Source organism: Vipera berus (assembly GCF_964194415.1).
Source record: "Vipera berus genome assembly, chromosome: 1".
Taxonomy (NCBI): Eukaryota; Metazoa; Chordata; class Lepidosauria; order Squamata; family Viperidae; genus Vipera; species Vipera berus.
The window spans coordinates 151,608,073-151,632,168 of NC_138202.1; the positions used below are offsets into that span (position 1 = coordinate 151,608,073).

Below are 24,096 nucleotides of genomic sequence, written 5' to 3' on the forward strand. Positions count from 1 at the left end.
ACATTCACACCTCTGTACTCCATGCAGTTTTACCTTAATGCAGAAATCTCTGAACAGCTTGTTGCAACATGTCTTTCAAAGATCAGATGTGTAAATTCACAGTACTGGCAAGTGTATTTTCTGTGTTAAAACTGAGAAGAGTGCCTAATCATCAGGAGCGACTATCAGCCAAGTAAAGGTCTCTTGTTTTAATTAACATTTCTCGTAATTTGGTACAATACTGAAAGGTTACAAATAAAAAGGGTTTGCTTCAAAATCGCTGGCAAATCATAAAAAACAAACCATACCACAATGTATATACTATTGGAAATAAGAGACACAGATACAGTATGAATGTTTGTGTTATAACTCCAAAGCTATGACAACATAATTCTCTTCTTACTGGTACAAATGCTGAATACGTACAGTGTCCATATTGCTTAAAACGTTATTCTCCAAATCATAAATAGGTGAATGCAGAGCAGATACTAAAGGCTAACAGAATCCTGCTACTTTAATCATAATGCCTTCAAATCTGCTGGGTTTTGAATTACAGATTGCCTTGTTTCTTGCTCTCCTTCTCTCTCTTTGCCCATTACACATGAAAACTGCTCTCCACTATTCCTGATTAAAGGAAAAAAATATGTTTTGTCTAACCCATTTGTGATAAATTAAAATCTTATTCTGTCCTCTTCAAAATCTCTTCTCTCCATATAGCATCTCTCTGTCTATACAAGAGAGAAACATGACAAATACACGAGTCCAGTCTAATAGAATTCTTTTTCTTTTTCTGAAAACATTGCATAAAGACAAATATTTTGACTATATATTTGTCTGTTTCTTCCACCATTTTGGCTTCCACAAGTATTGCTCCCTCAACTTCATAATTAAATCCTCCATATAACTGGATGCTACACGTCTCATATTTAGAAGAGCTACCTGATCCATGACACTCAATGATTATAGGTAAGATGCTTAAAAAGCCTGGGTGTGTACAGAAACTTCATGATCAGCCACTATAATTTAATTATAATTGGTGCTTGCTTTGAAAATCAGGATTGAAAACCAGGATAATCATACAATACATGCACATCTTGAAATAAGCCATCTTTAAATAAAGAATGACAGAAATCAGGAATAAGTAGTTTGCTGCTGGAAAGGGGCTGGGGAACACAAAAACTGGGCCTGGGGATTGCCAATAATTCTTAAGAATGGGCTCCTTCCTTTGCTGGAAATATATCCTCCTCCTCCTCTAAAATTTGCAATCTGAAATGCAGATTATTTCTAGACCGCTAAGTAGAATGGTATAATTTCTCATTAGAAACAGATACAAAGATGTTATTATTTATATTTGAGATCCAGATGCTAATTAGCACAGAATTGTTTTAAGAGTTAATTTCAGCATGTGGCTTAAACACAGATTCCTATGTTAGCACTTTGGAGATTACATTTCTAGTTGGTCTTCACAGGCATCTCTGTCATAATTGCTAATAGCATAACCTTTGAATCAGCCCTCAGGGAAGTCCACTGAAATATATGGTAGCATTCAGACTGCAATGGAATAAGTGGCTTGTGATTCAGACTCATAATGAGGAAAAATACTGCAGAAAATGTATGTATAATGTAATTACCATACTCAAATTACATGTATTTGGAAAAGTATTTTTCCAAACTCACATTTTATAATTATAGTGGAGTAACCACAAACAACAGCTGATCTGTAACATAATCTTTCTGGCACAACATCTAGAGTTCCAATCTGGACTGTCTCTGTCTTGGGATTTGTATGGCTGAAAGACTGAAGTTTATTACAAACCTGCTTAATAGACTATTGATTACAGCAAAGAAAATAATTATATTGCATTGGATGAAACCTGAATCTCTCTAACTGCAAGCTAAGTTTTTAACAGTATAGCACTGGAAATAATAACTGCTAAAACTGTAAAAGATAAATGCTCAGCTATATGAATATTTTTGTTTTTCTCTTCACAAGATGCAGGTTGGTCAGTTAAGAACATCACACATTTATCTTATCAAATATCACACGGAGCATGAAACTAGGGCTAAAAAGATGCAATTATCTTTTTTCTTCATTCTAGAGTATCTGATAAATGTAATTTTTACTAGATTTTACTAGAAAATTGCAGGGTGAAAAGCAGCTTCATATGTGTTCCCCAAACTTGTTAGACAATATACATAGAGACCTAAGCAATTAAATACAGTGAACAAATATTTACCCATTAGTTTCCCTTTCATACACCCAGCAAGTAAGAGAGTAGTAGTTCTGTCTGAGTATTCAAACTACATGACAGCAGACTGTATGAAGGAGATTATGTTACCTTGATTAGCTTTTATGGTGATGGCATGGAGCAGAATAATAAATGGAGTGGGGTGGGGAGGTGAAAAACACCCTGCAAATGTGTTGTGTCTGATTCAACATCCCACATGAGTAAAGAAACAAAAAAACAAGATCAAACAGCCATTATTCCTGAGCTTTTCCCCCCCTAATTATGCAAAATATGTATAGACTGGTGTCATGTTACTATCCTTCTCAGTGCCTAATGAGAAATATTCCACATAAAGTAAACAGCATTCTAAATTTTGGTTTCATACTACCATAAGAATATGATTATACTCTACTATTCTGTAATTTATTCCTTTAATCTTTAGTCAGCCAATGACTGTTCATTTATTTAAAATACATGTTGTTAGGCAGAAAGCCAGGGCTTTTTTTCTCATAGAACGCTCAGAACGGAGTTCCGGCACCTTTTTTGGATGGAACCTTGTAGGATAGGCAAGGTGGGTTGTATGACATCTGTGAGTTCCGGCACCTTTTTCTTTTACAAAAAAAGCACTGCAGAAAGCCATTTGGGTTCAAGGAAAAACAGGTGTGAGAAGAGGAAGCACTTTGGAGTTTTCTTTGGCCAACTCTGGAGTCTTCAGCTAGGACAGAAAAGTGCTTGATAATTAGAGATAATCATGACGAAACCGCGCCCTCCCCATTGCCAGCAATGGGGAAAAACTCGCGATACGTCGCGCAACGTCGCGAGTTTGACATGCCTGCACAAGAGCTACTGATCTAAGATTTCCACCATGCTATGAGGCTTTCATAGGTCTTTGCAAGTTCAGGTGATTAACTCATCCTCAGTGGTTGCTCTCAGGGAATTCCCAAAGGAATATGACAAATAGGTTTGTGCCAGTTTCCCACTGGTAGCAATTCCCCTCTTCTTTCCTGTTGTTTCCTGATTCCAAGGTGCTGTTCCTGTTTTTTCCTGATTCCAAGGTGCTGTGGCATCTTACAACCCTCTTCCATAGTTTCTGACCATGTGGAGATTCCACACACAGAGGCCTGTTTTTGTTTACTGTTTTAGTTTTTTCCACATAAAAAACAACAATTATGTTATGGAAGAATGGGATAAGGTGCCATCTGATAAGGTGTCATTTATGCATCAGCTAGAGGAGGGAGAGCCCAGGATCAAGGAGAATACAGGAGCATTGAGCAATAGGGCTATTCAACAGTTTGGATTTGAAGAGGAATCCAAACTATACAGGGTGGTATGTCATTCTTGTTATCTTTAAATAAGGAGAAAAATGATTCAACTTTGAATAATTTTTAATACTGTGAATCTCCTTTGAATAGTTCCTCTAAGCATCCTTAAGTGGTAGTTCAAAAAAGTTCTCAAGAGTTTGGGGAGTGTAGCTGGTTATGGAAGGACCTTTATTTTGTTGTGTTTTTAATGTCCTGAGCCAAATAGTTATCATCTAAATGATACATACCAAAATTACTATGTTAATGTAGAAACAAATCTTCAATATGAATAACATATCTAAGATTATCTTTCTATCATAGTGGCTCAAGTGTCTCACCTCTGCTGCTCTGGATATTATCAATGGACCAAACCAATTATTTTACAACTTTTATTTAATTAATGAAAGGATATAAGAAACAAAATAGGTTAACAACATCTGTAGTTCACTGAAGGTCCATAAATACCAATGTTTTGATTTTATACTATGAGCCATATCTACAAACATAGGAAACTGCAGCAATCTCTGTAAATGCTGAGTTTTGCTCCTGTATGTGATTATATTTCAGAAAATTTAAAGCATTTAGATCTGAAATTATTAATCTCAGATAAGCCCCGAGAAAATCAATTTTAATTTAGATTGAGATTTAGAGAGGTTTTTGTTTTGAAATTGTTGAATTTTGCATTTTAAAATTATAGAAAATTTACTCCATACTGGACTCTGAAGCCAATTTATGGATTTTATTTTTTTTATTATTATTATTATTTTTGCGGTTTGGACAATCAAGCTAAGGGAGATGAAATAACTCCTGTCTGAAATCTCAAACTTCTGCTGACAAAGTCAAAGAAGAAGAAAAAAAGCTAAAGAGAACAATAGCATTCAGCTGAAGCTAAATGTTTAGGCTCCTCAGATTATTCAAAAATAAGGATCCTAATCATCCTAATTTACCCAACATGTCTCCAGAACTTGCACTGGATTACACAATAAATTTTCTCCCCTTGGAGGCAATGAGAAAAATGAAGTATATATTTATTTATTAATTTATATCCCACCCATCTCGCTCTGCAAAGTAACAAAAGCTTCTCCCATCTTCTTGCTCAAGATAGTGGCAACTTTTTTGTCACAGATCTCTCCACAAGCTCTACCAACAGCTAAAAATATAGGTATCATGTAATTAGTAATGTTGATAGGTCAAAATTTAAAAGGCTGTAGATTCAATCCTAGACTTGGTGGAATGGGAAACATTCTGTCTTTCTCCTTGCAAACTGCTGCCAATTAGTGTAAACAGTCATGAACTAAATAGGCCAAGACTTTAATACAGGGGTGTCAAACTGCCAGCCCGCAGGCCAGACACATCACAAGGAAACCACATCCACCCCATTTGCCGGCAATGGGGAAAAAGTTCTGATAAGCTGCACAATGTCACGTGATGTCACGAGTTGACATGTCCGAACTACAAATTTAATGAATAAATAACACAAATAAGATTCCATATGCACTGAAACTTCAATATGATATATCCCCATTTAATTAACCAAATTTCCATTGGAACACCCTCCTGAAGTAATAAAAAAAAGTTGTTGAATCCTACAACAGTTGCTTTACACTTTGATTGGAATGAACTTTATAAAACAAGGAACAGGTATGGAATGATCCACAAAAGAAACAAGCTTATTATGCCGGAAAAGCAGGAGGAAATAGATAAAGAAATTGTCAACTTAATTGCCTATACATACATGACTCACTTGATAACAAGAAATTTGCTAGAATCCTTAACCTTCCTGCAACTAAACACTATTAATCAGAGGTTAAAATTCTCATTCCTTGGAATACGTGTTTCCAGTCTAGATTGCCTGGAGGGAAGTCTGGCAAATCCAAAATAGTTTGAACAATCCAGTTAAATTTACATTAATTTAACTTCAATTTTATTACATTGCATAATGATATAATTATGCAAATAATGTATATCATCAAGATGACATAGTGGTAAGACTTGTCCCAATTGACTTAATAAAAAAACTATTTGCAAGGATAGACTTGCAAAGCTACCAAATTACTGATAAATAGATTTAGTGCAGTAAAGTTAACGGAGCCCTATTTATAGTGAAATTTCTAATATTTGTCCTTCTTTTTCCTTCCCATGCAATTTGAAAACTAGAAGTTCACTGTCTCTTGTTCTGGTATGAGGTATTAGGGCTGTTTGCTTCTGACTTCAGGCATTTGGGAGTAAAAAACACTCTCTGCCCCCAAATACCGTACTCAATTAAAAGTACTGTACAGCATTTCAGTGTGTTGATTAGGTGGGTTTTTATCTTATTCAAATAATTTCTGCATAAATATTTTTGACACGTAGGCTATGAAATCTTAGAAAACACAGAACTGGACAAAAAAGAAGAATCTGTGAGGGCCAGGACAACTTTACTCAATAGGATATAATCAACAACAAAACATTTTGATCCATGGCTGTGAAAGCAGCTTTCGATAACTACTGCAATTATCTTAAGCTTCTAGTTGTTTCTTTAATAACTTATTAATTACTTTCACGCCCATAGGAAACTTATGGCATCAGTCCCTATTTGGATGTAAGAAAATCAAAACGATCTACAAATCACCCATGGTTTGCAACAGCCTTAGTGTTCTCAGTTATCTTGAGGCTGTTTCTCAGAATTCTCAACAGAAGTACCATTTGTCAGTGTTGAGAAGTTCTACAAACTACAGTTCCAAGTTGCTAGAATGGAAACCATTCTTATTGACAATTGTATGATTGCTTTAAAGTTCCTTCCTAGCAAGGCATCCGTTTTAGTGATAAGTTACACTGAATGGCAAAAATGTCACTTCTGTTACATGCAACTTCACTATTTATCTTTTCTTTTTATCACATTCAGATCCCAAACCTAGAAAAATCCTGAAACACAGTGAAACCTTGACTCGGTGGACCTACACTAAATCTGGCACATGCCACCCACCATATTTGTTAGTGATTTATGCTGTTTCATAGTATTACTGGGTTCGCTTTCGAGGGGAGAGCCAAAACAGTTAAAGAAAGTTGTGGCCACAACCTGCCTGTAAGGGGGATTATGAGTCTTTGATCAATGGTTACAGCTGCCATCTTTAAACTTCCCCCATATCCTTATCATTTGTGTGATGACATCATGTGCAAATGTCATCATTTTGCATCAATTTACATCACTTAATCATTGATAATGCATGGCAACAAGGTTTCACTGTGACATAAAGTCATCTGGATGCCTTGATACAAGCCATCCACATGGCACAACATCGCAAATATGACATATTCACCACAGGCGTTGATTGTGGAGCTAAGTGACGTGGCTCCAGTGGAAAGGCCACCTTTGGAAATTGCTGAAACAATGGATGCTGAGGACAAGGCAGGAGATGACGCTGCAGTAGAGGAGGCTGCTGTTGATGTTAACCGTTCTCCAGACTCCATATCTGAAACAAAAAAGGACGGGTTAAAAAAAGCACACATTAAGGTGACTGTCTAAGGGATTATCAAGTATTTCACCAAGATATTCTGCATTTTGCAAAAACTAATGCATTTAAAAAACAACAGAATATTTTTCCTTTACAATGGGGAATCATACTGTTGGATTTTATACTATAATCCCAAATATGAATGAATTTTGCTTTTTCAATCAACTGAAATTGGGTTCTTCTTGCCAAATATTTTTATAATATCAAACTATAAACAAAAGCTTACTTGACAGAGATAGAAGATAGACAGACAGACTGATTAGACAGAGATACAGTAGATAGATAGATAGATAGATAGATAGATAGATAGATAGATAGATAGATAGATAGATAGACAGACAATACAGATGATAGACAGACATACTGTAGATATGCAGTAGAGATAGATATAAACAGATATCGATATACAGGAAGAGAGGGGGAGGGAAATGGAGAGGGAGATGGGGGGAGTGATAAAATAATCTTGGAAATATTTTCCAAAATGGTTTTCATTTTGCTGTGTTAGGTTGAGCTATAAAGAATAAATCATTCATCTTCACATATACGGTATCTTAACTGCAAAGACAACTCTCTTGAGCCAAGATGTTCCCTTTGTTCTTTTCCTGATAAAGTTCTGGGTAAACTGCAGAAGTTATACAGTAGTGGTTTGAATTTTTCTCAGCAAGAATTTCTGCCTGACAACCTATCTGACCCAACCGAGAAGAGATTTTTATTCACTTATTTGAATCCCATCTTTATTGCTTTTACAAATAACTCAAGGCAGCAAACATATCCAACATATCATCCTTCCCCTATTTACCTCACACTCTGTGAGGTGAGTTGGACTAAAAAAGAATGAGTGGCCCAAGGTCACCCAGTCATTTTTTATGGCTAAGGTGGGACTAGAACTCACGGTCTCCCACTTTCTAGTCTGGTGCCATAACCACTAAACCAAACTTGCTCTATAATGATGATAATCTGAATTGTGTATGCGTTCTGTGTATGTTCTTTGTTCTTGATGATTCGTTTGAGATTTAGGATGCCTACGCAGTGAATATGTTATCTTCACGGCACTCTGAAATTTCTATAATCAACAGGATAAAAAACAGGAATGAGCCTTTGTCTGTCCTTCCTTCTGCTATGGAGGAGGTAAATGATTGAAAGGGTTGTGTGGTCTCTGAGAGATGAAAAAGACAGACCAGCTTCTTCCTCCTCACAGTCTGCTCAATAAGAATGCCTTATATACCTTCAGGACAAATGGGTGTTTTAGGTTCAAGGAAAGCTAAGAGCTAAGGCTGTTAGACAAGCATTTGCAATGGCAATAAAGAATTTTATTTGTTAACTCTTGGCCGTTGTCTAGCAGTTTACCAGATTTTTGCAGCAAAGAAGCTTGTTTTCTATGTGCCTATGGCCAGAACATCTGAAACATTTTTCATTTTTGTTTCATCTGCAGAATGCAGAACAAGCAAATCTTTTGCTTTGTCTGAACTGCAGCCAACCTGAATTGGGTTGACAGAACTTCCAGGACATAATGTTTTGAGTTTTAAATAGACATTATTTACAAATAAAATTCTTCTGTCCTTGGATTGGTGGTCAGTTCAGGTTATGGCACCGGAACTGCTAGACAACAGCCAAGAATTACAAATAAAATTCTTTATTGCCATCGCAAATAATATTATACCCTGATGTTTTCCCAAATGTTGTAACACATTAGGCCCTAGTTTTTGTCTTGGCTTTATCTTTTCTTCTGCTTATGGGAGTGCAGAATCAACAACCCATTTCAAGATCTGGAGCTCCTCATTGTTTTTTTGATCCTGAGATATTCTGATTCTAATATATCGTGTAAATTGCATATCCTGGCAAAGCTCATTATTTTATAGAAAAACATTTTTTATATTATTTTATGTACTTGATAAGATTTCAAATTATTTTTTCACAATTGTGAAAATTATAATGGGGAAGCATATATTTATAGTATTGTCAATGGTAAATATTTTGGATTAGATTTTTCTAAAGATGGCATTTGCTGAAATTAATGCACTGATACTTGGATGGATCTATTTCCATGACAAAGAAAGTGTTTTTGTTCAATATTTTAACATGTTTCTTTAAAAAAACATTTTAGAAATTGTTCTACTTTTTTGTATTCTGTAGAAAATTTCTAATTTAAAATGTTATGTATATGTTTGCACAATTTATTTGCAGAATTTAGTTAATAGAATATCTGATGGCCAAAGCTAAACAAAAGCATGCAAATATTACCACAGGCACACAAGTACATCTGAAACAAAAAAACCCACCCTGAAACAATTCAGTAACCACAATTATTTCAAGTTAAGTGTGAAAGTAATAAAACTCAAAGATATAATTCTATGACTTCTCTGAAAATAATCCCCACCAACCTCAATGAACTTAATTCTGGATGGACTTTTTATAGGGTTGCATCATTAATTAATGGTGTCTCCCACTGGTTTCAGTGGAATTAAAAATACACAATCTACTTAGATATAAGACCCACTGTACTCCCAGTTAAATAAGTACAGAATTGCAGCTCTAGACTTTCCTAACTTCAACTGATTAGAGCTCAATATAATTAACATTATTTATTATGAACATTAATATTAACATGATTTTATGTTAATTAAATAGGAAAAGCCTGTAGCCCAAGGGATGCGCACACGACTCCTGCACGCTCCGGTTCAGGTAACTAGGTATTGAAATTAATATTTTATCACATTATTTTATTCTATCTATCTATCATCTATCTATCTATCTATCTATCTATCTATCTATCTATCTATCTATCTATCTTTCTATCTATTTATCTATCTACACACACACACACACTGCTCTCAAGTATCAGTGTTATCTTTTCACAATTAAACAAGATCACTCTTAAGATTGGCGCCCAAGATTATTTGCAATATGTGATACAACAAACTTTCTCAGAAACAGGAATTAATTGAAGACTAAGGACATGTAGTATCAGTATTTTAAGATAAAGTGCGGTTGGCCGAAAAATATTTTTCCATATATAATAGAATTGAGCGGCTATTCAGATATTCCTTACAATTACTTATTTAGGAGAAACTCGCAAAACGATGTCCTCGACAGCCAAACTTCATGGTTTATTAAATGTTGATCAAACCAGCTAAAATACTAGTATGTCACCTAACCTCTGTCTGTAGCATCTTCTACTGTGTTTTGCGAGACCTAAGAATTTTGTTTTTAAATTTAAGATTAAGCCTTAATTGTACCCAGTTAGTTCATTGCTCTAAACCACAGCAGATGGCTGACATTGTAAGAGATAATCCCTGAAAGAGTCATTAGTGAGGATCAACGATAATTAGACTGCAACCCCAAAGGTTCACAAGAGAGAATAAAAAAGTATCAATATAGCAGCTCTCCCTATGATAAGCAACAAGTGTTTATTCCATTTTTTTTCTTTGCCTAATGCACTGTTGGCAAATATACCCAACTGTGTCAAATGAAAGAATCTTATTACAGATAAAACATACTTTAGATCATACAATACTTCTATCCTCCTATTATCCAGGACAGGTATTTTTATTTATTTATCCTGACAAGGACTGAAACTTCACTTCCAGGTTGCTTAGTGATGAACAGGGTTTTTAACAAGCAGGAATATCCAGCTGAACTGAAAAGGATGAAGGGTATGCCTCCTTTAACACTGTGAGCAAAACCTGTCTTTTTTCTCTCTACTAATTACTATATAAATATTTCAAGGCACACTTAAATATTTTGGCTCAAAGCAGCCAAAGAAGTAAATAATGTATTCCATAAAAACACACATGTTGCAATCCTTTTCAAAATGACAACTGCATACTGTGTAACAAGCTGATAAGTACACAGCATTGGTTTGTCTTTGTACCTTTCCAGTAAGATACATTTATTAAGAGAATGCATTAGTTTATTTTATGGGGAGTGAATCTCACAGCACAGGATCTGTTCACACGTCTATCATGTTTCAGATTTCTGTTGTTAGGTGTTGGCTGGAAAGCACTGGTCCCCTTGGGGAGGGGTAAATTAGTTATATCCCCTGACAAATTTCTCTTAGCATTAGAACCGTCCAGCTGAAATATCCTACACAAATGTAGTTTCCTTCCTATATAATTTAATCTTTAAAACTCATTATTACTTAAATCCATGTTTTAAAATAAAACCTATAGTTGTTGTTATAGTATTATCTCAATAAACAAAAAACATATTTTCTCAAAGACTGGTGGTAGTGGTTCAGGTAATACAAGTGTTTCCTTAGCGAAATAAGTTACAATGTTTCAAAATATTTTGATATTTGCCCTTGATTCTTTATCCAATAATTCTCTCCCCAACAAATTAATCATGGGATTTCTATGGTTTAGATTTAGAACATCTCTTTGGTTAAATCTGCATTCCACAGAGGGAAAGACATCTCCAGGTGTTGATCTTATGGATTCACATGTTGCTCAACTATGGGACAACCGATACAAAAATCAACATAAGATTTCATGCTCCAGACAATTAATAATGGGATACAAAATATGAATGGGGTACAATCTCTAAAAGCACCTATTATTTCCTATCTGATGGTTTAATATAAAAAGGCATTACTTCTCCAATGGTTACTTACATTTAATTATACACCAAATATGTAATTGAAATAATATGGTCTAAAAGTGCCCAGGTCTTAGATGTCATAGAGACCATAGATACATTTAAGTTAGACTCAGCGTATTTTAGAACATGGGATAATTTTTATCAATGGCTAGAAAAATGAGTTACAGAGAAAGGAATGTCATATGTGACTTTTAATATATATTAGTAAGAAGATGACTATTGAGTGATCAATTAACATTGTTTATGATAAGTAATTATTATTGTTTTTTAAATACATGAACCCAGACAACATGCTATTTGCTAAATATTGAGAATGTTATTTTAAAAATCCTAACCCTAACCCTTTTCCTAATCCTATAAAAAATTATATATATAAAAGTGCCCAGATCTTAAGATGTCATACAGACCATAGATACGTTTAAGATTATTAAGTGGAGGCTGAATCTTCACATGCAGCAGCTATTTTTCTTCGGATCAAACTAGAGGTTTTCTATTGCCTGATTAATATCAGGATAACTACCTAACTGCAGTGGTTGCTATTGGAATTCACTGTATAGTACTACCAAATCATATTTAACGTAACAGGAAGAAAACATCTGTTGCACAACAGAAATGTCTTTTTAAAGATTTCTACTTTTGTTTAAGGAAAAAAAACTGTTCAACCGTTACTACCGTTTTAGTTAGAATATGAATAATGACTTGGGATGGAAAAGAATTTTAGATATGCAATGTAATCAGATTCTCTGCTTTGGAAAATTGGTAACATTATGAATTGAATCAAATTTCCTTCCCAGAATTAATTTAATTCCTTTTTTCACCTTTTCATCTAGATGCACTGGGAAAAAGAATAAAATAAAGCAGAATGCTCGTCATGTAGAATCAGCTGTAACTCTTTGTCCCACTGCAGGCTAACAACAAAAAAATAAAAGCCAAAAGCAGTTATCAGTTAAGTATTTAAAAACAAAAAATACAGAGAAACGAAAAAAGCTGCACTGTAGTTATAAAAGGTAAAACAAGATAAAACAAAAGTCATATACCATCACCAACAGATAAAATCTGGAAGAAAGCTTCTGGCAAGTCTGACCAAGAGTAGCAACCCCCTCCCCCCCCCTTCTAAGGGCTTTTCTGTGGGAGTTACACAGAGAAGAACATTTAGGTTCTATCATTTTCTGAACTTAACTTTTGTTTTAAAAACACACAGCATAGAAATCACAGCTGCTGGACTTAATAGGAATCCTTTGCTTTCAGGGAGTAGTCGTGTGCATTGAATACCACTGAGCATACTAGCATCTCAATTATTTAGTTAGGATGTCTTCTAACTAATTTCCCTGAAGAATTTTTTTAAAGGTACTATTTCTATAGGCTCCATCTGCCTGAAATGGATGACAGGAATCAATATTTTAACCTGCTGTTTCCACTGTGTCACACATTTCTGTTTGTGCCAACAGTTGTTATTTTATTTTCTTCCTTCTTCTCTGTCTTCATCTCATCTTCAAAACAAGTACCAAAAGGAGAAGCTGTTTTTTGTTGCTTTTTTGCTATGTAAGATTTCATTATGGTAGTCACATAAAGTGGAATCAGATAGACATTAGTGGTGTTTTTATATCACCTATGTCCACGATTATGAGTTGTAATGCAACAATAATTTTTTTTTAAAAAAATATATCAGAAAAATGGGTAAGATTTGACCAGAATGATAAGAAAAAAGAAACCTCCAGAGACATACAAGCTAAATGTAACAAAACATCTCTAACTGTGCACAACTCTTAGGCTCAGGCTTCTGTCTTCAGAGAACGAGAATTACAGGTAATTAATTTTATTTTTTGATACAGTGCTTATATAATTGGCATAAAAGGAAATGAAGTGCCAAAAGAAACAGTAATAAGAGGAATTACATTTTGCTAAAATTTATTGCATTTCAAGTATGCCAGAGAGTTGCAGAGGAAGGATCTGCTCAAAAAGATAAAGTGCCTATCCTACTAAAAATTTAGAATTGGGTGAATCTGGCCCATTTTTTTTATTTTTCCAAACTTAGTTTCATCCTATTTCCTGATCAGTTGACTATTTTTAAAAGTTAAAATAAAAAGTCTTATCAATCTTTATGTGTTTTTAATTGTAATATATAATTTTTTTGTAAATGATGGTCTTTAACACATTTTGGTATATACTTCCTCCTAATCTATCTTTATTTTTCTTTAATAGAATAAACAAACTTAATTATAAATTTCAGATACAGGAAGTTTTCTTACTCGCTCCTGGGTTCATTGATATTTGAGAACCGTGGATTGGATGAATTTTCATTAAAATACAATCTAAATACTTCTACTTTTCTATTTTTATACATAATTAATTTACATTTAGTATCTATGATCTAATAGTACAAGGAAAAGGTGATTGACTACTAAAGAAATACATGTAGTCTTTGATTTATGGCCACAATTGAGCCCAACATTTCTGTTGTTAAGTGAGACATTTGTTAAGTGAGTTTTGTTCCATTTTATGAACTTTCTGGCCACAGTTGTTAAATGAATCCTGCAGGTGTTAAATTAGCAACACAGTTGTTAAGTGAATCTGACTTCCCCATTGACCTGCTTTGTCAGATCACAAAAGGGGATCACATGACCTCAGAACACTGCAAACATCATAAATATGAGTCACCTGCCAAGCATCTAAATTTTGATCATGTGACCATGGGGATGCTGCAATAGTCATAAGTGTGAAAAACGGCCATATGTCACTTTTTCAGTGCCATTGTAATTTCGAATGGTCACTAAATGAACTGTTGTAAGTCAAGGACTACCTTAGCATATTGTGGTATCTAGGATTTGTAGAAGAAAAATAAGGGACTTCTTTCTTCTCATATACCAGGAAATCTGCAGTTCAGTTCTCAAATGCCACAGCACTCTCAATCACTCTTTCATGGGTGTTCTTTTTCCTCCCATATTCCTCATCATATCCTTACTCAAAATGTTCTTTTCCATATACAACAAGAACCAAAATAAGTGTGACTCTATAACAATAAAGTTGATATAATTAAGCACTTGAACTTGCTTTTATGGTTAAGTGAAGCACTGGAATCTTTCAGTGAACTACAATTTAGTGGATTTTGATACAATGGACTGTGCATGCAATGGACCCCATTTCCACAGCAATTTTGCATAATATGTGTAATGACATAAACGATGTCACTTGCATCATTTTGAGTAATGATACTATTCATTCAAATGGCTTTAATGACATACTTTTGTATGTGAGAGATGTTTGTGAATAAGGGACATCCTTCCCCTTAATTAGTTTGTCAAAGCAAAGTTTCACTGCGCATCTAAGACATACAAAAAACCAGACCACTAGCAGCTCTTTCTGATCACAAGGTTTCCTTGGTGTAAACTCTTACGCCACGTATCAGAGATGAGCGACAGCTGTGATATTTAAAGCAGAGAACTTGAAACTCTTGGAATAGGTTAAAAGAGAATCTGATGCTCACTTACATTTCTTATGGTCTCTCGATTTTTTTAAAAAAGAAACATTCTTCCAAAATTGTTTTCAAATGATACGGCAGCAGGATACAGTAAAGACAAGATCTGACATTTGAAAGTCCTTAGCACTGCCATTATACGTAATTAGAGGCACAAGGTGATTTTTTTGGGGTTTGGTTATCATTTATTATTTTTTTGTGGTGTACAATGAAACAAAACTGATACTCTAAGAAATATTCATAAAGAATTTAATGACCTAAAATAAAACAAGCATTCTAGCATCCATTAACACAGAATATTAAAATCAGCATCAATTGTGATTAACAGAGTTCTACTTAGTAGTAAAAAAAAGGGATAAGGCTATTTATTCACTACAAAATAGGTTTAAAATCACCACAGAAGGGGCAGGGCAGAATTCACAATGATGATATCTATTTCAAAGTTATCTAAATTTGTATCTATGACGGTAGGTTGTCCATCTTTGATCAACAAGGTGCATGCTTCAGGTCCCATCTATTAAGGAGTGTCATCTGGTGGGATCTAGGTATCATGCCTTCTCTAGGTGTCAGCACCTTCCCAAACACCTGGATGTCCCTGATCCCATTAGCCTTTTGTAAGGCAGTAAAGCCCTGGTTGGGCTTTTGGGCTGTGAAGCTCTGTTGACTGATTTGTCCTACAATTAGAAGTAGAATATTTTTAGACCTTGGGCATGCATTTATATTTATTTTTTTGCTATGGGTTATTTATACTATTCCTTTTTTTTTTTGCTTTGCTTTGAATCCTTGTTTGTCAACTGGAGTTACAATATTGTGAGATAAGTAACTCTATAAACTGGATATCAAACAAACAAGCACACCCCGTAGTACGGAAGGCTTCCATGGGGGAAGGCTTCCCATACGAGCTCCAACTCTGCACAATCAGAATTTGGAAGATTGTGGATTATTATAAATGGAAGGCAAATACATCTGGGCAACTGCTTAAGATTCTTTGAACAAAGCGAAGGAATTGCACATCTGGAAGTACATCAGCAACTTCGGTGCAGACACTGAACTAAATACTGTAATAACAATATCAACATGTTGATAATGATGCACTGATCCAGTAAAAATCTCACTCAGTTCACTGATCCCACATTTGGTTTCACCTGAGAAGTGAAATGTACTAATTTTATTCTGTGCCGCATTATTATCAAGGCAGGCAAGGATCAGGCAAGTACCACCTTCGTACTACTTTAACAACCAGGATATTTTCCGAGTGTAAGACTCCATCTCCCATCATTCCTAGAACACATTTAGAAGGCACCAGATTAGGAAAAGCTTTTCTAGATTAGCAAGTGTTTAGCAGCATCTAATCCAAAATAGCGGTTTAGGCATCTTAATTAATTTTGCAGAGTGAGCTTAATGCCTGTTCCCTCAGATGAACGCCCCATCACATCTTGTGGACTTGATTCCCAAATAAACAACAGGATCACAGCTTTATGCAAAATAGAAGCTAAAACCTGTGAATTGAAATCAGCAGCAGTTCCCTCTGTTCTAAAACTGTGGTGCCCCTTCTTAAATTGTAGCTCTCTTCAACAGCCCAGGATACAATTATATGACTGACACAATGTGGGTGGAATCACGCTGAGTAATGCTTACCGCCTTGAGTGCATAAACTGAAGGCAGGGCAGTATCCATTCTTTTCATTGCGGCCCTTTCAGGACCGTCTCCTGAAAGGCCACAAGCACAATGAAACAGAAGGAGGGGAGCTGAACATAAAAAAACATACTCGGCTCAATCTGGGCCATTATTACTATTTGAGGGGGAAAAAGTATGATAGGAATGTTCTTTTTTCCAAAGACGTTGCACAAGGGGAAAAAAAACTTTTCAACCTTCACCAATATTGATCTGGAAGATTGATAAAATTAGGCAGAACTTTGTAAAGTACAGGAAATACAACAGAGGTCGGTGATAAAATAATATCTAGGCAATTGAACAATTCAAATGCTGAACTGGATACTATAAATCACCCTAAACAAACATTTGATATAAGAAAAAAAAGAAGAGAGAAGATTGTAACTGATAACGGAATCAAATAAATCCTAAAATATCTGTGCCATCATTTAGTCCGTACAAGAAATATAATACTGTATAGTTTGCTCTAGTGGTGAAGGCACCAGGTTAGAAAGCAGGAGCCATGAATTCAAATCCTACTTTAGGAATGAAAGCCAGGTGGGTAATATTGGGCAAATCATTCTCTCTTAGCCCAACACACCTCACAGGGTTGTTGTCATTATTATTGTGGGGAAAATAGAAGGAGGAAGGAGGAGTGTTAAGTATGTTTGTTGTCTTCATTGCTTATAAAATTAATAAAGGTGGGTTATAAATAAAATTAAAAAAATAAAAAATAATGCATAGTCATGCATTCAGTACTACACTGAAACAAATAACAGTGTTTGCTTTGGCAAATAAAATAGCAAAAATATTTCAAAGCACATTTTGTAGTTTCAGAAACTCCACTAATCACTTCTTTCAGTTTGGAAAATGTTATTTCCCAGAAAAAAAATCATTTTTTACATAAGCTAATATAAAACTAAGATCACTATGATTATATGGCATTCTGGATTTGTTTTTAATAAAACCTGATATCATGTTCTTATTACTAAAGTATAAAAAAATAAACAAACAAAAATGGTACTATTTCTTTACAATGATTGAAAGCATTTTAATTGTAGTTATTTATGTATCAGAGGTTTGTTTTTTAAAAAAACACAAAACATAAAATTTCCAGCATGTAGGGGAAAATCTTATTTTTAATTTTAATTTCAAAACACATGCATACATGAATTGACACAATTACCAGTAATTTATTAGATGGCAGTTTGGGACATTCTTAATGTATACTGTGGCTATTATGGATCATTTTCACATGGTAGCTTCTTCTTCTTTTTTTGGTATATCTTTTCCCATATCCCCATTCCCTTTTACCATTAATAAGGTTTTGGCCTGCATAACACCATACATAAATACATTCAGAATTCCTTAATTCTACTGTCACAGACTGATTTATTTCAATGGAAGCATCTACTTAATTCTGTAAAATTAATCATTTATTTATTCTATTCCATTTTAAATGCTAAAGCCCAAATTTTTGGCATCCAGCCTGTTGAAGAAGCAAATTACAAAAATAAATATGCACATCTAGATTAAAGATAATTATTCTTTTTCTCAACCACTTGTTAAAAACACCCACTAAACAGTTAATGTTTTGCTCTATGTTGTCCTATTATTATATAGCAGCTACTGTAAACTGTAAGATATTAAAGCAAAGATTTATTCTTCCATTAAAACTTACATTTCAACAAAAGAAACTATTTAAAAATAAATAATTCACTAATACTCTGAAAGTTCAAGGAAAAATGGAGTTGAACAGCACTGCTTAAGAACTATTCAGCATCTTATGATCTACTTTATTTAAATTTATTATAGCTCCCATTCCAATAGACTGAGGCACTTTCAGAAATTAATTAATTAAATAAATAAATAAATAAATAGTTAAAAACCTACCAAGTTACATGCAAATCTCCCCAAGCTTCATTACTATTTACTTAATAAAAGTGTTGATCCCCAATATTTATTTTATCATGATACTGAAGATGGTATACACAATGTTCTCCAATGGTATTTCCCAAGGTTTGTTCAGTTTTGCTGAAGTGGCTGAATTATGTGCTCTACATGCTGAAGGCTTATAACCTCCAGATCTATGACATCTGTAGTTAATTTTATGCATTGCAATGTAATACAGGTAGTCCTCAACTCACGACCACGACTGAGCCCAAAATGTATGTTGTTAAGTGAGAAATTTGTTAAGTGATTTTTGCCCCATTTTATGACTTTTTTGCCACTTTTGTTAAGTGAATCACTGCAGTTCTTAAATTAGTAACATGGTTGTTAAGTGAATCTGGTTTCCCCATTAACTTTTCTTGTCAGAAGGTCGCAAAAGGGGATCACATGACTCTGGGACACTGCAACCGTCATAAATGTGAGTCAGTTGTCAAGCATCTGAACGTAAATCACGTGACAATGGGGATGTTTTAATGGTCATAAGTGTGAAAAATGGTCACAAGTCACTTTTTCCAATGCCGTTGTAACTTTGAACAGTCACTAAAAGAACTGTTCTAAGTCGAGGATTGCCTGCATGTGTAAGCGGAGTTGGGTTTTACCAATTCTTCCTTCTTTAGAGAGAGGTTCTCCATTGTAAATATGGTGCTAAAATTATTGGTAATCTCATACTCTGCCTCTTTCAAACTTTATGGCTTAAAATGGTCAAAGACTGTCCTACCAATTTATTGGGGGAGAGGCAAAAAATAGATTACGGTGCTGCATTGGTGTTAATTTTCCACTCCCGTCTTGGTGGGAAATACTTCATCTTGTATGGAGAACTTGTTGCTAGTTACATCTATTCTCTGAAGATACCTACTGCAGAGAAACCAACTTGGAGGCTGGTAATACCATCGCCAACAGAAGGCAATAGGAGATGAAGGGCTGTAGTAAGGAAAGGGGATTCTGTAGGAGCTTAGCACTCCAACTGATGTAAATGCTACCATTAGATGAAATACTAATGTTGGATTATGATTATTACATTGGATTAAAATGAAACTAAGTCCACTCATGAAGACACCTTGATAACTTGAGTTAAGCCCCCTATTGTTTTGTTTTTAACTGGCTTGGTCATTGCCGTCATGGGAAATTCAAAAGCTGATTGTGTGTATTGAATGGGAAGATCTTCATATAAAAAAGTAGGAACCAGTTAGGAATTTTTTTCAATTTGACTTCAGTATTTTTTTTTTGTAAAATTATCCAGAGAGACAAGTTACACCAAATGATGAAGATTTTAAAAATTACCCCGGGTCTCAACAACTTAGTAGAAGGAAAAATTATTATGAGTGGAAGCTTGAGTGAACCAGGATTAATAAATTGCTTATAGGTTTGGAGTACCTGGGCTCTGGCATTATAATTGCTTTTTTAATGCATGGTATGGCATAGAGAATATTAGAATACTCAGTAAAATGTGACTTAACCTTCAGCTACAGTTCACGGAAGTGCACTGAAGCATTATGACAGCTTCAAATCCAATTGAACAATTGTCATCATTTGTCTGCTACTTTGTTCAAAGTGGCTCTCAATTTTAATATAGAAACACATATTTTACACTTACATAAAGGCTCTCTAAATGAGATGGACGTCAACTCCACTGTCTGAAGTTCAACATATCTCAAGGGGAAGCAAGGCTGCACCAGTTTAAGGCAACAGCGTTTAATAATCATACAAATACTAGTAACTATTTAACAGCGTCTGGCAGTTATTTGTGTGTAATCATTTCTACATACAGAACATATCTATCTCCTCATAGTTTTAAACCTAGTTAAATGGATGGAAATTTGTGACAGCAGACTAAAGGGTTCACTTACAACAACAAAGCAGAGGCTACTATGAAATTGAATTTAAAATGGTCATTATCACTCACTAGTTTGCCTGTATATTATCAAAAAACACCCCCAAGTTGAAACCTCCCAAATGCACTCAAAGAGTACAGGAATCTATACCAGCATATTCACTGACCATCTGGTTGGGAATTATAGTCCTAACATATCTGAAAGGCGCCAGATTGATGAATAGACTTTTTTTAAAGGATCAAATGAGTAGAAATAGCTGACTGAAAACAAGAAAAGCTCCATCTTCAAACTGTTTTTTTAACTCCAGTTAATCTAATATTTATATTAGTTAGCACAGAAGTATTGAATTTTAATAAACAGTATGTCTAAGAAATGCAAAGCTTTTTCAGAGAGATACATCAATGCTCTTCAGCAATATTCCCTAATGTAAATTCCTTATTTGCATTACAACATAGGTAGAAAAATCATTCTTCCTGTGATTTAAACTTCTGAAAGCTTCTAGACTTGTCATCAAGTCACTCCACAAAATTAATCTTTACCAACTGATTCCATCAGGAAACTGCATCAAAAATGTGATTAGTTTCATGCCTTTCTTATAACAATGTTTTTCAGTTTGGACCCATTGCCCAATTAAAGAAATCTCAGCCAATCTCAGCCAAGAGAAAGCCATACACGATTAATTTGTTGGTAAACTAGTTGATATTCCTTAGGTATCAGCTTCAATATTGTTTTGCTGGCAGCCCTGAAAATCCCTAATGGGGCAATCCTCATCCTGCAATCCAATCCCATAAGCTTTGATGGTGCAAATTTTCTGTCAACAAATGAAAAACCTGTCACTCACTTGTCCGTTTGCAGGATCAGAATATCTTTCATCTGCCATTTAGTGCAAGTAATATTTCTCTGTTAATCTGTTCACCAAATAATCAATTCTAAATGCATACATACATAGTTCAGATTTAGCCAAGAACATTCCATATTTCTCCCAGAGGTCTACTTAGAAACCATCCATCTTGTTTCCATATCTCTATTCCTCAAAAGCAGTTTGAAGGTAGCTGAGAGTTATTTTTCCATAGTCACCAGGAAGCTAACCCAGCAGCTGAACTGGGAATAAGTCTGTTCATCTCTTGAACCCAATCAGTGTTATAAAAGCTCCAAGATCCAGAACTGGCTTTATATTAGCCAACCCTGCTAAAGAAAAAAGAATATGAGTGTCCAAGAGAGAGGAAGAGATAGTCTTGCCACAACCAACATAACCAGATCCATATAAACTTCTGAAAGAATACTGCCTTTTATAGAGGGTGTCCTATTCCTTTGGTAGGAGATAAACTAAAGTACAGTAAAGATTCGTATGTACCTTCTTCTGCTGAAGCTTCTGAAGTAATCTTAATAAGCAACTATTTTAAAGACTGAGCTTATCACAAAACTACTCAGTACTTAATGATTCAGGCACAAAGTTTGATTTCTTGAAGGTTAGACATGAATTGTTTACTTTGACAGTCATTCCATTTTAACAGCTGTTACCTATGAGGAACAATTCTATCATTTTTCTGAGTCCAGATGTTTTCTATGGAAATCCCTGAGGTTACTTCCATGATTGGAAAGATCTTGTTTCACCTTAAAGATTACAATTGCTACATAATTCTAGATTTCAGACATTTCATTACAACAGTGCCTAATGCAGAAGAATCTGTGCATAGCACAGATGTAGGTATAATGATTTAAAACTGTCCTTTGCTGCTGCCCATTCAACAAAGGAGGCCTCTATCTGCAGCAAATGGATCCCAAGGTCACAATGCTACTGGAGGCGCTACAGAAAACTACAGTGAGTATTCATATTATTTTGTGTTTAGAAGGCACCTTACAGATTTAACATGCTTTGCGGCCTAACAGCTTAGAGACCACGAAAAGACAGATGGAGAATTAAGAAGAGGAAGAAAACAGCATGCTTGGGCAACCCAGGGGGAAATCAAGACAGGATAGTTCTGATAACAGGTCAGGAACTAAAAGAAACGTGACCAGAACTTGAGCACTAATTAACTTGGGGCTTGGGAAAGTACAACCACAGAGATATGATATTCCCAGTACTAGGCAGTAGTATGGGTAAAATTGGACTGGGTTCAATTAAGTGCTTTTTTCCTTGCTTTTTTTTTTGTTTTTGAAAAAGTGAACACAAAAGACTTTTCCAATAGGATTCTGAAAAGCACTACTGAAAGAAGATTTTTAAGTAAAGGCATACTTCATACACAAAAACGTGTATTATGAACAGTCAGCACATGAAGAGCCCTCTGTTATACAGGGTTGCTGTTAGCTGCGAAGTCGTGTCCGACCCATCGCGACCCTATGGACAATGTTCCTCCAGGCCTTCCTGTCCTCTACCATCTTCTGGATTCCATTTAAGCTCACGCCTACTGCTTCAGTGACTCCATCCAGCCACCTCATTCTCTGTCATCCCCTTCTTTTCTTTCACCACCAGACACATCCACAGCTGAGCGTCCTTTCGGCTTTGGCCCAGTCACTTCATTCTTTCTGGCGCTACTAGTACTAGCCCTCTGCTTTTCCCCAGTAGCATATTGGACACCTTCCGACCTGAGGGGCTCATCTTCCAGCATCATATCGTTTTGCCTTTTGGTACTGTCCATAGGGTTTTCATGGCAAAGATACTGGAGTGGGTTGCCATTTCCTTCTCCAGTGGATCACGTTTTGTCAGAACTCTCTGCTATGACCTTTCTGTCTTGGGTGGCCCTGCACGGCATAGCTCATAGCTTCATTGAATTACGCAAGCCCCTTTGCCACGACAAGGCAGTAATCCATGAAGGGGTTATACAGGGTAACAACGTTTTGAGCAAACATTTTAATCCAAAGAGCAGGTCATTAGCATATTAAATAGGTTTATTCTGGCCGCAGTGTCACTTAGAAGGTAGACCAGGGGTTCTGAGGTCCATTCTCAAACTGGCTACTTGAGACAACATTAGGGACAAACATGATGGTTCCAACAGTTTTTAGGCTCCAGGTAAAACATAGCAACATTGATCAGATTTGTAAATTATGCTTAAAACTTTTTCCACTATCTCAATGTACCTCTCATACAGTGGTGGGATTCCAATATGTGAACAATTGGTTCTCTGTGTGTATGCCACTTCCAGACGTCCATTCTGGGCCTGGGCAACAAAAAATTAGCTACTGGTTCTGCCTAAGTGGTACTAACTGGCAGAATCCCACCACTGCTCTCATATACAAATTGCATAGTTGGATTTTCTGGTCACAAACTCGCCTCTTTTAGATGTTGGTTTCTCCTCTGCTCTGCATTCCACTTTCTAACTTGCTAGGGTAGTGCTCTGTCAAAGGACTGTAAGTTCAAAATCAAATTCTTTCTAGATGGATCATGTTTTTAAGATTGGAACTCTGGTATCTTCAATTAAGAAAGAATACTGTAAGTGAAAATAAGGGTTAGAGGAACTCTACTAAAAACGGCTGAAGGTGGGGAAGACCAATGACTTGGCATGTTTACTTGATTGCATTCCAACCACTAAACCTACTGAGTGAGTTTTACTTAACTTCCACAACTGATACTGTGTAGCAAAATACCCT

At 35.3% G+C, this 24,096-nt stretch overlaps 1 protein-coding gene across 11 annotated transcripts in view; it reads right to left on the bottom strand.

Moving 5' to 3' along the window:
- BAZ2B (bromodomain adjacent to zinc finger domain 2B) overlaps positions 1 to 24,096 on the bottom strand; it is a 228,494-nt gene that overhangs the window by 94,484 nt on the left and 109,914 nt on the right. For all 11 annotated transcript variants that reach the window (XM_081315163.1, XM_081315165.1, XM_081315170.1 and 8 more), the window contains one exon: positions 6,808 to 6,960. In XM_081315163.1, coding sequence (XP_081171289.1) covers positions 6,808 to 6,958 — 151 coding nt within the window. In that variant the 5' untranslated portion in view covers positions 6,959 to 6,960. The remainder of the gene's footprint in view (positions 1 to 6,807; positions 6,961 to 24,096) is intronic.